Source organism: Mastigoproctus giganteus, chromosome 7 (assembly GCF_048544385.1).
Source record: "Mastigoproctus giganteus isolate SK-2022 chromosome 7, ASM4854438v1, whole genome shotgun sequence".
NCBI lineage: Eukaryota > Metazoa > Arthropoda > Arachnida > Uropygi > Thelyphonidae > Mastigoproctus > Mastigoproctus giganteus.
Genome location: NC_143581.1, coordinates 191,109,922 through 191,124,015, shown reverse-complemented (window position 1 = coordinate 191,124,015; position 14,094 = coordinate 191,109,922). Strand labels below are relative to the sequence as shown.

General features: G+C 36.8%; 1 protein-coding gene across 1 annotated transcript in view; it reads right to left on the bottom strand.

Moving 5' to 3' along the window:
* Positions 1-14,094, bottom strand: part of LOC150083497 (uncharacterized) — a 656,046-nt gene that overhangs the window by 190,450 nt on the left and 451,502 nt on the right. The window contains exon 3 of the mRNA XM_090377318.1: positions 9,815-9,868. Coding sequence (XP_090233444.1) covers positions 9,815-9,868 — 54 coding nt within the window. The remainder of the gene's footprint in view (positions 1-9,814; positions 9,869-14,094) is intronic.

The following is a 14,094-nucleotide window of genomic DNA, read 5'->3' as shown; positions in this document are numbered from 1 at the left end:
CTGCTAGGTCAGCCTATGTAGTGCTGTCAATGACATACAGGAACTCTGCCAGCAGGGACAAAATTGTGATTATCGCACTATACAAGGTGATGCCTTTCAACCATTTTTTGGCAGTGGAACCCTTTTCGAACTTAGTTTTTCATTGCAGACCTATAATATATATTAAAAAGAAAAATAGTACTATTGTAGAATTTAAATAAAAAGTTACTAACAAAACATTTATTTGTGGAACCCTTGAGATAACTTTGGGGAATCCCAGGGTTCCATAACACTTTGAAAACCACTGGTAAAGGCAATGGTCATGCCACATCTGGAATGCTGCATATAGATTTGGAAACCTCATTTTAGGAAGGACACAGATTGGAAAATGTGCAGAGAAGAGCAACAAGATTAGCTGGTGGAAGAAAAAGATATTGTTACCAAGGAAGACTGGGTTCTATAAATTGCAGTCTCTAGATATATTGCAGGATCTGCAAGGTGACCTAATTAATGTATACAAGGGCTTTAAAAGGGTTAAGTAAATTATGCCCATAGCATTTTTACTCTGTCTGAGATGAAACATATAAGTGGGAATCAATTTAAATTAGAAAAGGATTGTTGCAGAATACATGAGCAGACATTTTTATTCAGTCAAAGAGTAATCAATTGTTGAATAGAATAAATGTCTACTAATATTGTGAAGGTGGAGAGTTTAAAAAAATTTAATGAAGGTTTGGAGAAATTATTGGAAGGAATGGGAAAACGGTGTGCGTGTGTGTGTGTTATGGTGCTGTACAAGCTTTGCTTCCTTGCCAATCCTAATACTAAATCAACAACATGAATAATAATGACAAACTCTGAATTCTCATTCAGTAGGAGCGAGCACTACCACTGATTGCCAAAACTATGTGCAAGGCTTTGCAATCTAGTTACGCTAATTGATGGGATAGATGAAAAATGGACGAACTGCACAGCCCCCGAGGAGCAATAATCACCCACACCCGACAACTTCTTATGAGGGCCATGGGAAAAATGCTACAGTGAAAATATTGGTAATATAATATATTAAAAGAAGCCATCACTAGAATAACTGAAAGCGTTATGCCCAAGATGCATGACTGAATATGGACAGAAACTGATTATTGATGTGTGCGCCATGGCACATACACAAATTGAATTTGTGTAATACCACAACAAAAACCTGTTCAGGTGAATAAAATAAACACAATTACAATGTACAACAAAACAGATTCTTACTGTAATGGTCCTTGAGGTTGTCACAGACATTCTCTCAGATATGCCAGATAAGTTGTACTTGCTATCTAGGAGTCTAAAACGCTGATAGAACTGATATTTGGGTGACATTCAAGTCAAGTGGACAATTTTGGCAAAGTCCAGACGGACTGTGACAGTCAAATCCTCTGCTTGCACCTTCACGAGGGTGGGACTGTTAGTAATCCTGTGTATAACCTCCATGCACAAGCATGCTGTGGGTGCCAACCCAAGTGTGAACCAACGTAAGCAGGGGTCGAGGTGTGGCACCCACACCACATGGAGGAATGCTACCCCTCTGTGTTACCAGACAATACTAGGTGGTAGATGACTCTCATCAACCGGTGCAATACCACCACTTTGCTTATTGGAGGCTTGAAGTGGTGGAACCCATGTTTAGTCTCCAAAGATAAGTTCCAGTCAACCCTTTCCCATCTCTTCCATCATGCAGTATGACTGATGACTTTTGAGGTTATGATGAACATCATGGCAGGATCCAATCTTCCTTACATTTCGAGGGTACAGCTCTAAAACTGTTCGCTGACCAGCCGCTAGTTATTACACTGGACCGAACCCACTGGTAACTCCTTGGGAGGCTTCCGGATCAGATAGTATATAATCTTGCTACCTCTACTCTGCCAGATAGGACTGTAGGGAGTCCAGTAGTGTGTATGCAGGGGACATTGTCTAGGCCATGTTATGTCAAGGATCTGGATATATTCTTATTATGTGTATGCCATATCCAAAAATTTCATTACTTCATACAGCATGATTTCCCCCCCCCCATTCTTACTATTGAATACACCACGAATAGTCAAACTAATAGAGTAAGCTTATCTGCGAAAACAACTGAACCTCCCAAACACTTCTTAGTTCATTTCACAAATATACGTGGTCTCAATTCTAATCTCCTTAACGATGTCCATTTCCACTTGCAGTGTGCCAAACCCCATGTACTTTTTTTGACAGAATCTCAGTTATCGGTTGATTCAACTACTGCTCATCTCAGTTGCCCAAATTATTCGCTGTATGATTCCTTTTGCCTTAAAGGTGGTACTTGTGCAAATGTCCGTTCCAATATTCCCTGTAAGAGACTTGGTAATTTAGAATCTCCTCTTTTCGATCTTTTCTGGCTTAAAATCTTTTTACCTCATTGTGTCAAATTCATCTGTTGTCTCTACTGTTTTCCCAACTCCACTAATCACTTGGAGCTCTTTGACTTCCTCTCTTTGCAACTTGACTTTCTCCAGTCCAACTTTCCTAACAGTGAAGTAATTTTCCTTGGTGATTTTAATGTTCACAACTCCAGCTGCCTTCCGTTTTCTAGTCACACCGACCTGGCTGGTCGAGATTCTGAGGCTTTTGCAATTACTAATGACCTTGCACAGATTGTTCATTTACCTACAAGAATACCAGACAATCTTAACCATACAGCCAACACGCTCAATCTTTTTCTCACAAACAACCCTTCTAAGTACATGGTCGAGGTGGGTGGTCCTCTATGCACCTCAGATCACAACTTGGTGATGGTCTCTTCTCCAATGGCGTCTTTCTCTCATGGTCATTCTCAACCTAATGTTGTTTGGCATTATAAGAATGCAAAATGGGATGATCTACAAGATTTCTTTTCTTCATTTCCTTGGTCGGATTACTGTTTCAAAACTTCTGATGTCAACGAAATTATTCTTGTAGGGATGCAATCCTTTATTCCATGCTCCACCTTAAAATCTAGTCCTTCATCCAAACCTTAGTTTTCCAATAAATGTGCTAAGGCTATTCAAGAGTAGAATGTTGCATATTGTAATTGGGTTATTTCTAAATCTTCAGTTTCATTTTCTGCCTACACCAATGCCCGCAACAATTGTAAAGCAGTTATTAATCAGTCCAAACTAGATTTCGAACAGGCTAAGAGTAGAAAACTTGCACCTTGCCCAACTGGTAGCCAGGCATTCTGGTCTCTTGTCAAAGCTACTAGCCGCAACTTTTGCCCATCTCTGTTCCCACCTCTGTCCAAACCAGATGGTTCTATTGCCACTTCAGCCAAGGATAAAGCTGACCTGTTAGCATCCTATTTTTCTTCCAATTCATGTATTAATGACCTTGGTAAACCATCTCCTACCATTCCCAGTACATTCCATTCAATGCCTCCTGTGGTCTTTCGTCAAAAGGATGTGAGAAGGATTTTCATGCTTGATCTTTTTCTCACAAACAACCCTTCTAAGTACACGTTCGAAGTGAGTGGTCCTTTAGGCACCTCAGATCACAACTTGGTGATTGTCTCTTCTCCAATGGAGCCTTTATCTCGGCTATTCCCAACATCGTATTGTTTGGCATTACAAGAATGCAAAATGGGATGACCTGCGAGATTTCATTTCCTTGTTCAGACTACTGTTTCAAAACTTCTGATGTCAATGTTTGCTCAGATCATGTCAGTGAAATTATTCTTGTAGGAATGGAATCCTTTATTCCACACTTCACTTTAAAATCTCATCCTTTATCTAAATCTTGGTTTTCTAATAAATGTGCTAAGGCTGTTCAAGGGAAGAATGTTGCATATTGTAATTGGCTTGTTTCCAATTCTTAAGTTTCATTTTCTGCCTACACCAAAGCTCGCAGCAATCGTAAAGCAGTTATTAATCAGTCCAAACTAGATTTTGAACAGTCTAAGCGTAGAAAACCTGATGGTAGCCAAGCATTCTGATCTCTTGCCAGAGCTATTGGCTGCAACTTTTGCTCATCTCTGCTCCCACCTCTGTCAAAACAAGATGGTTCTGTTGTCACTTCAGCCATGGATTAAGCTGACCTGCTAGCATCCCATTTTTCTTCCTACACATGTATTAATGATCTTGGTAAAACACCTCCCACCATTCCCAACATGCTCAATTCAATGCCTCCTGTGGCCTTCCGCCAAAATGATATCAGAAAGATTTTGACAAATCTTGATGCTAAGAAAGCTCCAGGTCCTGATGGTATTTCTCCACTTGTTCTCAAAACTTATGCTCCCGAACTTACTCCTGTTCTTTGCCGCCTTTTTTCACTTTCTTATTCCAAAGGTGGTTTTCCTTCTGCTTGGAAATTTGCTCATATGCAGCCTGTTCCTAAAAAGGGTGACAAATCCCTCCCATCCAATTATCGTCCCATTGCAATTACTTCTACTCTTTCTAAAGTAATGGAGAAATCAATTAACTGCCAACTCTTAAACTACCTAGAAACCTTTCATCTGATCAATGATTGTCAGTATATATTCCGTCAGTGTCAATTCACTGGTTATATTCTGGCTTATTTTACCTATTTATGGACAAATTCAATGGAAAATTTCGGTAAAACACAAGCAGTTGCTCTTGACATATCAAAGGCTTTTGATCGTGTTTGGCATAAAGGTCTTCTAAACAAGCTTCCATCTTATGGTTTGCCAACTGTTTTTTTGTAATTGGTTATCCAGTTTTCTCTCTGATTGCTCACTGAGGGTGATGGTAGATGGCTCTCTGTCTTCTAACTTCTCCACTAATGCTGGTGTCCCCCAAGTTTCTTTCCCCTACTCTTTTCCTCTTGTATATTAATGACCTTCTTCCATTTACTGGAAATCCTATTAATAGCTTTGCCGATGAAAGCACATTGCATTCCACATTCCATTTTGAGAAACCTTGCACTGCTCAATCAGGTTCCACTTCTTGAATATCCGCTACCAATTCCTAAAATGCTGATCTCCAGGTAATTCTCCAGTGTGGCAAAGACAACTTAGTTGATTTAAATCTTTCTAAAACTCAGTCTTGTCTTATATCTCGCAAAAAGGATTCTTCTGCTCCTATGCTTATCTTTGGTTACACTCCGATTTCTAGGCAAAATGATATATCTCTTTTGGGGATTACCCTGACTTCTAATCTCTCTCTTGGCACAAGTGTATTTCAAATATTGCTTTCTCTGCATCTAAAAAACTTGATTTTCTCTTTTGCTCTCAACGTTACTTTTCTTCCAAACAGCTGTTCACTCTGTACAAATATTGTTCAGAGTGGAATATTGTTCCCACATCTGGGGTGGTGCCCCCAAAACCTCTCTCAGGCTTCTAGATTCCATTCAGAAAAGGGCAGTTAGGTTAATTAATGACTCCTCTCTAACAGTCTCTCCACTCTTTGTCTCATAGACGTACTGTTTCTGCTGTATGCCTTTTCTACAGATACTTCCATGGGCACTGTTCTTCTGAATTGGCTTCTATAATTCCTACTCTCTCTTTTAAAACAGTCCGAACATGTGCTGCCACCAGCCAACATCCATTTACTATCCAACTTCAAACTCACAGAACCAACTTTTCATCTTCCTCGTTTATTCATTCAACTGCCATTTTCTGGAACAACCTTCCTTCATACATATTTCCTGAAAATTACAGTTTACAGAAGTTCAAGTATAATGTCAACAAATATCTTCTTTCATCTTCACAACCTCCAACCCAAGCAAAGTACTATAGGTTCTAATACCTCTTGTGTTTGGGTTTTCATAAAAAAAAAAAAAAAAAAAAAAAAAAATAATATATATATATTATACTTCTGTTTATTTTATTAAACTCAAAAGTTTTTGTACATTATACCTCATTTAAATACTCATAAAGGTCAATCAGAAAGTGAAATAAACTGAATATTTATTTCTTTTGCTTTTACAAATCAAATAAACAAAAAGTATAATGTACAGTAAGGAAATGTTTCTTTTTTCCTTCTTGGTTTTTTTTTTTTTTTTTAATCTGCTTACAAAATCCCACCATTCGTTTGCTTAATCCCAGTATGAGAGGGGGGAAAAATCAGAAATACAATGCAGGAATCAGCTGAAGCTACTAGCTGATTTAACTTAATTGAACAAACTGTAGTAGTTCAAAATTTGTTCATCCTTCATATAAAAAAAAATTAATTCATTCAATAGCACACCCAAAAAGAGATTTGTAATTTTAAGTTTTCAGTGAAGTAAAGTTATTATTCAGTTAACTGTAGGAACAAAATTAAAAACAGTAAAAAAAAAAAAAAAATTAACAAGCTGTATAGTAGAAAGAACACTGCACCACAAGGGAATATGAGCTGTACCAATACAAAAATTCATAGCTACTTTTTGTGGCTAGCAACTGGGTAAGAGATGTTTGAGCATGAACTTTTCATTTTTCCCCTCTATTGTAAACAGGAGCCACAAAGAACTCACTCGTCTTGGGTCTATATTGTTTGATTTAACTTAAAGTAGATTATATTAATGCCAAAATATTGACAGTTTTCACTCAATTTATCTTTTGGCTCAATTCATCATCTATAACTTTAATTGGAAAATATTATTAAAAATAATAATATGTGATTTTAATTAAAACTAAAAATTGCTATGCATTTGTTGACAAAAGCAACAAGCCCACAATGTTCATTTGTTTGAAATCCATCTAAGTTATGGAAAAAGAATGACTAGGCAAAACAGCATGAAAACTTCAAGAATTGCAATTAGACTATACTGTATTACAGTTCTACATACTTAGACAAAGAATTCTTCCCATCCATTAAGTATGTGGTCCCTTATATTGTGGTATAAATATCATCACAGAATGAATGGCATGGTACCACATGCAAGGAAAACTAAAATACAGCAGAAAAATGTTAACAATAAACAAAGTTATCCATATCATTTACCTGTAAAACATGAAAAAGTATATAATTAGAATGTTCAGAACAAAAAAATAATAAATAATAACAATTAAGAATTATAGCTAGTACTGACACAAGGTACTAAGAAAAAAAATTAAATATTTGAGTGAGAAATGGGGAGGGGGGAATCTAGGTTGGATTTTATAACATTAGCATAGGCATATGATGCAAGAAAGCAAACTTATACAGCATCAGCCAAAAAAACCTTCCCATTTCACCTGTCCATTCTCTTCAAATGTTTGCCCAGTTCTTCCTTGAATTTAATTAAGCTCTCAACTTCCACAATGACAGATCAAAGTTTTTTCCAGCAATCAACCACCCGCTGGCTAAAGGCAAATTTCTGCAACTATCTTTCCTCAATTTGAATATATGCCCCCTCAGGTGTGTGACCTGAGCAAAAGGAAGAATCCCATCAGCACTGAGCTTGCTCAAACCATTCAAGGCCTTATACACCTAAATCCACCTCAGAGGTGCCTAGTCTGCAGATGCTGCAATTTTCAGAACTTAAGCCTTTCTTGGTAAGAGCAACCCATTGTTCCCCTCATCAATCTCGTTGCCCTTCTCTGTACTTGTTCCAGCAGCTCTACAACTTTCCTAAAATGAAGCCTCCAGACTGTACACAGTACTTAAGGTGTGGCCTGACCATTTCCTTATGCAAAGGAATAATTACCTCCTTATCCCTGCTAGCAAAATTCCTGTATATTATTGACAAGACCCCATGAGCTGCTCTAGCAGCCTGTCTGCACTGCTCAGAAAACTTCATGTCTGACTGCACAATTACCCCCCATGTCTTATTCATTCTCCACTACCCTGACTGTTGTAGCACACACTTGGTACATTATTCTAGGGTTACTGGTACCCACATGCAGTACTTTGAATTTGTTAACGTACTGCTTATGGGTAATAGTAAACTCCAGCGTGATGTACCAACTGTGCTGTTGGTACATGGTAAATGTAAATGAGAAAGCCTGAAACAATAAAGTTCACAGTCACAGCAACAGACTAAACAATTATGAAAAAAAAAAACTAATAAATTTTAATGGTCTAGAGGTGAGATATAATTGTAAGCATGACAGAGTCATGCCAAAGCAGTCAAAGAGGAAGTTAATTATTTGTTAAAAGGTACTAATCACCTCATCGCAGTTAAGAACAGATATTGGAAACTTTAGTTCCATAAGCCCAAAGGCCTCAGAGATGACTGAACATATGTGGGGGGTGGGATATCACAGCCTATACAGTAAACACTGAAAAGTGATAAACTGACCCTATAATAGAGAAAGAAAGCACAATAATTTACCTTGAAAGAATTTAGAAGCAGATTTTTACTTGACGAGAGAGAGTGAGAGAGAGAGAATATTCGTTTGTGCTGTTAGAAGACAGGCAAAGAACAGATGAAGACCTAAAGGGAATCTTGTGGCACATTCAATGATAACAGGATCTCACCTTTCGTGACACTATTCAACAATAACTACCAAGAAGCTGTTTTTATTAAATAAAGAAAAACTTAAATGGATATTAAACAGCCATCCAGATATTCTCCTCTCTAAACAGTTTAAAATGGATGGACATAATCTGGATGGACATAATCAGAAACATAAGATAAATTTAAGAAAGTGCACACATTTTTTTGAGTAGTTAAGTATAAAGTAGAAACACCATGAGATTAAAAATAGTTGATTATATTATTTTTTTATAGAAAAAAGCACACTGATGGCTAAAAATAAAACTAACAATTTAACTTAACAGTTTAACACTGCTGATAATTAAGTTAGAGAAGGATACCTGAACATATTATGAAATTTTAAAAATAACACTTTGCTGCATAAACATTGTTTTAATTAGTTAGAAAATGGATAAAATTACAAACTTTATCTAAATCAGTTCAAATATGTAGTCAGTGACCACTGAATTATAACCTAATACTGTGCTGGGCCACCATTCTCAAGGACAACAGCCACTGTTCGCCTAAGCATTGATTCCACTAGATGTCTGAATACATCCATAGAGATCTGCAGCCATGCTGCTTGCAAGGCTTTCCACAGTGTTGTAACAGACGATGATTGCATGTCTAATGCCTCACTTCCCATTCCAAAATATCCCACAGGTGTTCAACTGGATTGGGGTTAGACGAATTTGGAGGCCAGTCGGGATGGGTGGTATTTTCACTGTGTTCCTCGAACCACTTGTGCATAGTGTGGCACTAACGACAAGGTGCACATGGTTTCCGATAAGAGCTGCCAGTAGACCTCACTACTCGTTTTAGTAATTTAAAAATCCAAATCTAATATAAACATTTATTTTTCAATTTAGTTAATTTAGTAAATAATTTAAAAGTGCTTTGAAAAAGCACTTTTAAATCATTTAAATACTCCATGATAATCAGAATAATAATACAAAAGTAGTGATATGTTGTTTGCTCATGAAGTATATCTTCACTCAGAAGAAGAATGCACATTTGTAAGTTTTTAACAAAAACTGTGAAAAAGTAAGCTGTGCATTGCAATGATCCCGGAATGAGAATTTTATTAAAAATCAATTTACTGGTGAATTGGGAACCACCACCCATTCTGAAAGTTCCAGTATGCTACATGAGAATATGATTCATAATAGTTAAGCATAATTACAATGATTGTAAGAGTAAAATCATATTAATAAAATATGTAATGCTTTCTGAGTATAGGCTGATATTTCGGTGTTTTTTAAATAATTAATAGCTGACTACATTCAAACTTTTGACATCAAAACCTTGGAAAAGAAAGAATGTGCCTATTGTATAAGCAAATAATATTATAATTATTTGATACTTTGTAATTTCATGAAAACAGAGAAAAATTAATAAGCATAATAAAACTAAGAGACTTATTGCTGTATTTAAATGAAATCAATTTTTGTTTACTTACCTTTCTTCACCTTTAAGGTGACAACATCATTTGACAACCTGAGGCATTTTAGCACTATGAGAAAAATGGAATATTTATTTCACTGTTCATCATAAAAATCCAATTTATAGAGTAAAAGTATAGTGCTTAAAAACCAAAAAAAAAAAAAAAAAAAAAATATTACAAATTTGAAAGAGCATAAAAACGAATTTTGTAATTAATGTTACACATTAATACTACTATGAAGAGAGTACCAGAGAATGAAATACTATTTAATTAAAGCTATGTTGTTATCTCTGTCTGTTGTACTGTCATATACAGCTTAGATTCTTATTCTTTTAGATAATTTCCCTATCGCGATTTTTAGCATTCATTGTAAAAAGCATATACTATACATTTTTTACAAAAATGTAATAACGAGTTTTTTCCCCCTTTAAGTATTTTATAGGATCAAACTGTATAACTTTTTATTTTGGTCCAGTGCTACTAAGAGAATTTATTTACTTCTAAATAATTAAATTGTCACAGAGTAAATTTATTATTTTTTAATTTCATATAACGTCTTAGGTCTGTAATGATTTAAAATTTCATAATTCCAAAATCTTGTTCAAAAGCAATGAAACAAGCACTGATTCGTTAATTTATTGTAAACATTAAATTTTTCATATGTAAATATAAAATTGATAACAAAAATTAAATTCCACTTCGAAAAATGCGCAATTGGTGATAATTTGAAGTGTTCCATCGGCCCGCGACCTTCGGCATTTCATCTGTTTTCATCCCTGGGAAAAAAGATTGGAAGCCTTTAAGTGAATACAAGTAACATTTTACAGCCGGTAGGAGATAACAGATTTCTCTCATTAATTGGATTTTGGATAGCATTAATTTTGGCCTCATTTCATACCGTTCATTAAACAGGCACTTATGAGTTCGTAACTTACTCAATTATGATCGTTTGGTATTTAGATTATGCCAAGGATATCTCTGTATCACAATCAGAATGTAGACCTGAAAAAGTTTCTTCATCACTAACGAGTGGTCGAGAGAGAGAGAGAGAGAGAGATGGGCTGATTGGAATAATCACCCCGCAAGAACTAAGGCCATTGAATGTTGGTAAATCGCATGTTTTTCCCCCCGTCGGATTAAAAACTAGTTTTCGGTGGGAAAATGACGAAACCCTCGCCTCTGGCTAATTCGGCCACAGTAAAGAAAAACTATAAAAACCCTTGCTGTCCAGGCGAAAATCGAACTCAGACCTAGTATAAAGGTCTGAGCGAAAGATAAAGCTATATACCCAGAAGCGAAACTTTAAATTCTGTCATCCCCTAAAGTTCCCCAGTGACCTTTAACGATTCTCGACTAGCCAATGTTCCACAGACTCCTCGGGTTCTGGCGGTAGCGGACTGGTGGTATGTGGTTTTACCACTGTATCCATCGCGCTCGCGAAGGAAAAAAAAGGGTTCACTAAGAGACAGGTGAAGTCTGAAATGGATTAACTCATCACAGATTCAATCACCAACAATACTTAACTAGGGTGACAAGACGTTTTTCGGGATCCCCGATTTTTGGTGTAATGTTCGGTTTTCCCAAAAATATTTTGGAAGCATTGTTTATCCCTTTTCATGTAAAGATATTTTTCGAAAAAAAAATATAAGGAGTCCAAATTAATAATACATAATTTTGTTAATTTAGCATGGCAGTTAATATAATAATAATAAATAGCAACACTTGTACATTTTAAATGTAACATTGTCGAAGTGACAGGACGTTGTAACACAGCACCAATACGAACCGTATGCGCACTTGCTCATTCACTACTGATTGACATCATGTTCTACCGTTTTTGAGCCTAAATTAATCAAGGAAAGCAGAAGCCTTTTATAATTTGATACAATTTAAAATAAAAATAATATTATAATTTACTTGTTCCATCACGACCCTGATGTGGATCATCGTGGAACTAATAAATGGATGGGCTGTGTTAGGGTAACTAAGAATAAGAAGAGGTGCGTGTAAGCTTCCTGGAAACACTAATGATAGGAGCATAATAAATAAATTTGAAAAAACTGATTCAGTCATCAAATGTAGGCATTGTGGGGATATCGGCAACGAGGTCACTTAGACATGCACAATTTGAATTTGGGAAGTACAATGTGTACACAAGGGGCAGTTGTTGTAGTGGGGGTTTTTTTAGGAGCATCAGCGACCAAGGCCATATTGATCCGTATATACTGTCTGTAAATTGAGTGTGTTCTGTGGTCGATTTTATTTTCTGGACGAAACACCCGAGAATAAACCATGCTATCCTCGCCTGATACCGACTAATTCAGCCTCGTTGTGAAAAAGGTCCGTAAAAATTTCTCCTCATCAACGGGAGTCGAACTCAACTCTTTTCCACCCGATGTGGGGAGGATGGCGATTCTACCAACTGTGCTACCCACGAGGACATCTGATATCGATCCAAAAGTTTGGGATAATCTACGATGATGATGTACAATGTATGACTCAATGATGTACGATGTATGTAAGACCATAAGTAATAATGTCATTAAAGTACGTACTACCAGTCGAGTTAGCCGTAATGTATAAGTCGTTGAGATATCATGTAAAGAAGAACTTACATCAACAGTTGTATATGTATGAGTCTGGATAACACTGTAGTAAGAGTTAAAATTTGGACAAGGTGGTTTACTAATGACACTGAGAAGAAATAAAGAAATAAGGGCAAGGACAGAAATAATGCAAAAAATGTCAGGAAAGCTTTAGCATTAGTAAAGGCACATGATACAAGAAAGCCAGCTTATATAGCATCAGCCAAAAAAAAAAAAAAAAACCCTTCTCATTTCACCCATCCACTCGCTCCAAATGTTTGTCTAGTTCTTCCTTGAATCTATTTAAGCTATCAAATTACACAACGACAGATAGGAGTTTGTTCCAGCAATCAACCACCCGCTAGCTAAAGGCAAACTTCCGCACATCTATTCTACACGCCTCTTTCTTCAATTTGAATTTATTCCATCTCAGGCGATTATTCTGATCAAGAGAAAGAATCCCATCAGCATTGAGCATGCTCAGATCATTCAAGGCTTTATACACTTCAAGCAGATCACCTCGCAGGTGCCTAGTCTCCAGACACTGTAATTTGCAAAACTTAACTCTTTCTTCGTAAGAGTAACCCTTTGTTCTATTCACTAATCTTGTTGCCCTTCTCTGTACTCGTTCCAACAGCTATACATCCTTCTTAAAATGAGGCCTCTGGACCTGTATACAGTACTCAAGGTGTGGCCTGACCATTGTCTTATACAAAGGGATAATCACCTCCTTATCCCTGCTAGAAAAATTCCTGTATACCATTGGCAAGACACCACGAGCTACTCTTACAGACCGTCTGCATTGCTCCGAAAACTTCATATCTGCCTGCACAATTACCCCCAGGTCCTTTTCATTCTCTACCATTGTCAGTGTAGTACCACACAGTTGATACGTTACTCTGGGGTTACTGCTTCCCATATGCAGTACTTTATATTTGTCAATTTTAATTTTCAGTTGCCACCTCTCAGCCCATCTGCTCAACTTTTCTAGATCCTTTTGCAGCAGCGTACTATAATTAATGTCATTAACAACTCTGCACCTTCATATCGTCTGCAAACTTGGACATTAAGCCTGATATACCATCATCAATATCATTAATAAATACAGAAAACACCAATTGACACAACACTGAACCCTGGGGGACTCCACTAATAACATTAGTCCACGAAGAGCAGTGTCCATCGATTACCACTCTGTCTTCTCCCACTCAACCATTCCTTTATCCATAGCAGCAATTGCCTCCAATGCCACACTGCTCCAATTTTTGCAGCAGTCTTCCATGTGCAACAGTATCAAAAGCCTTTCTTAGATCCAAATATATGATATCAAAATTATCCTTTGCATCCAGTTCCTTTGTGAACACATCATAGTATCCAATCAAACTGGTCAAACAAGACTTCCCCTTAACAAACCCATGTCCGAAGTCTTGCCTAGATGATCCTGCAGTGCTTCTTTAACCAGTGACTCCATTAATTCCCCTGGAACAGAAGTTAAACTAACAGGTTTGTAATTACTTGTGTCGCCCTTTGTTCCTACTTAAAATTGGGGTTACGCCGCAAAACAGTGATAAGAGAAGAACATTTCTATTAGATAAAAGAAGAACATTCAATTCCATAGGTACTCAATAGAAATGTTTCTATTATATCCACCTAAGGTGGATAAGTAAAGTGAAGTAAAGTGTGTTAGCTGTCTGACGGCACCAGGGGTTT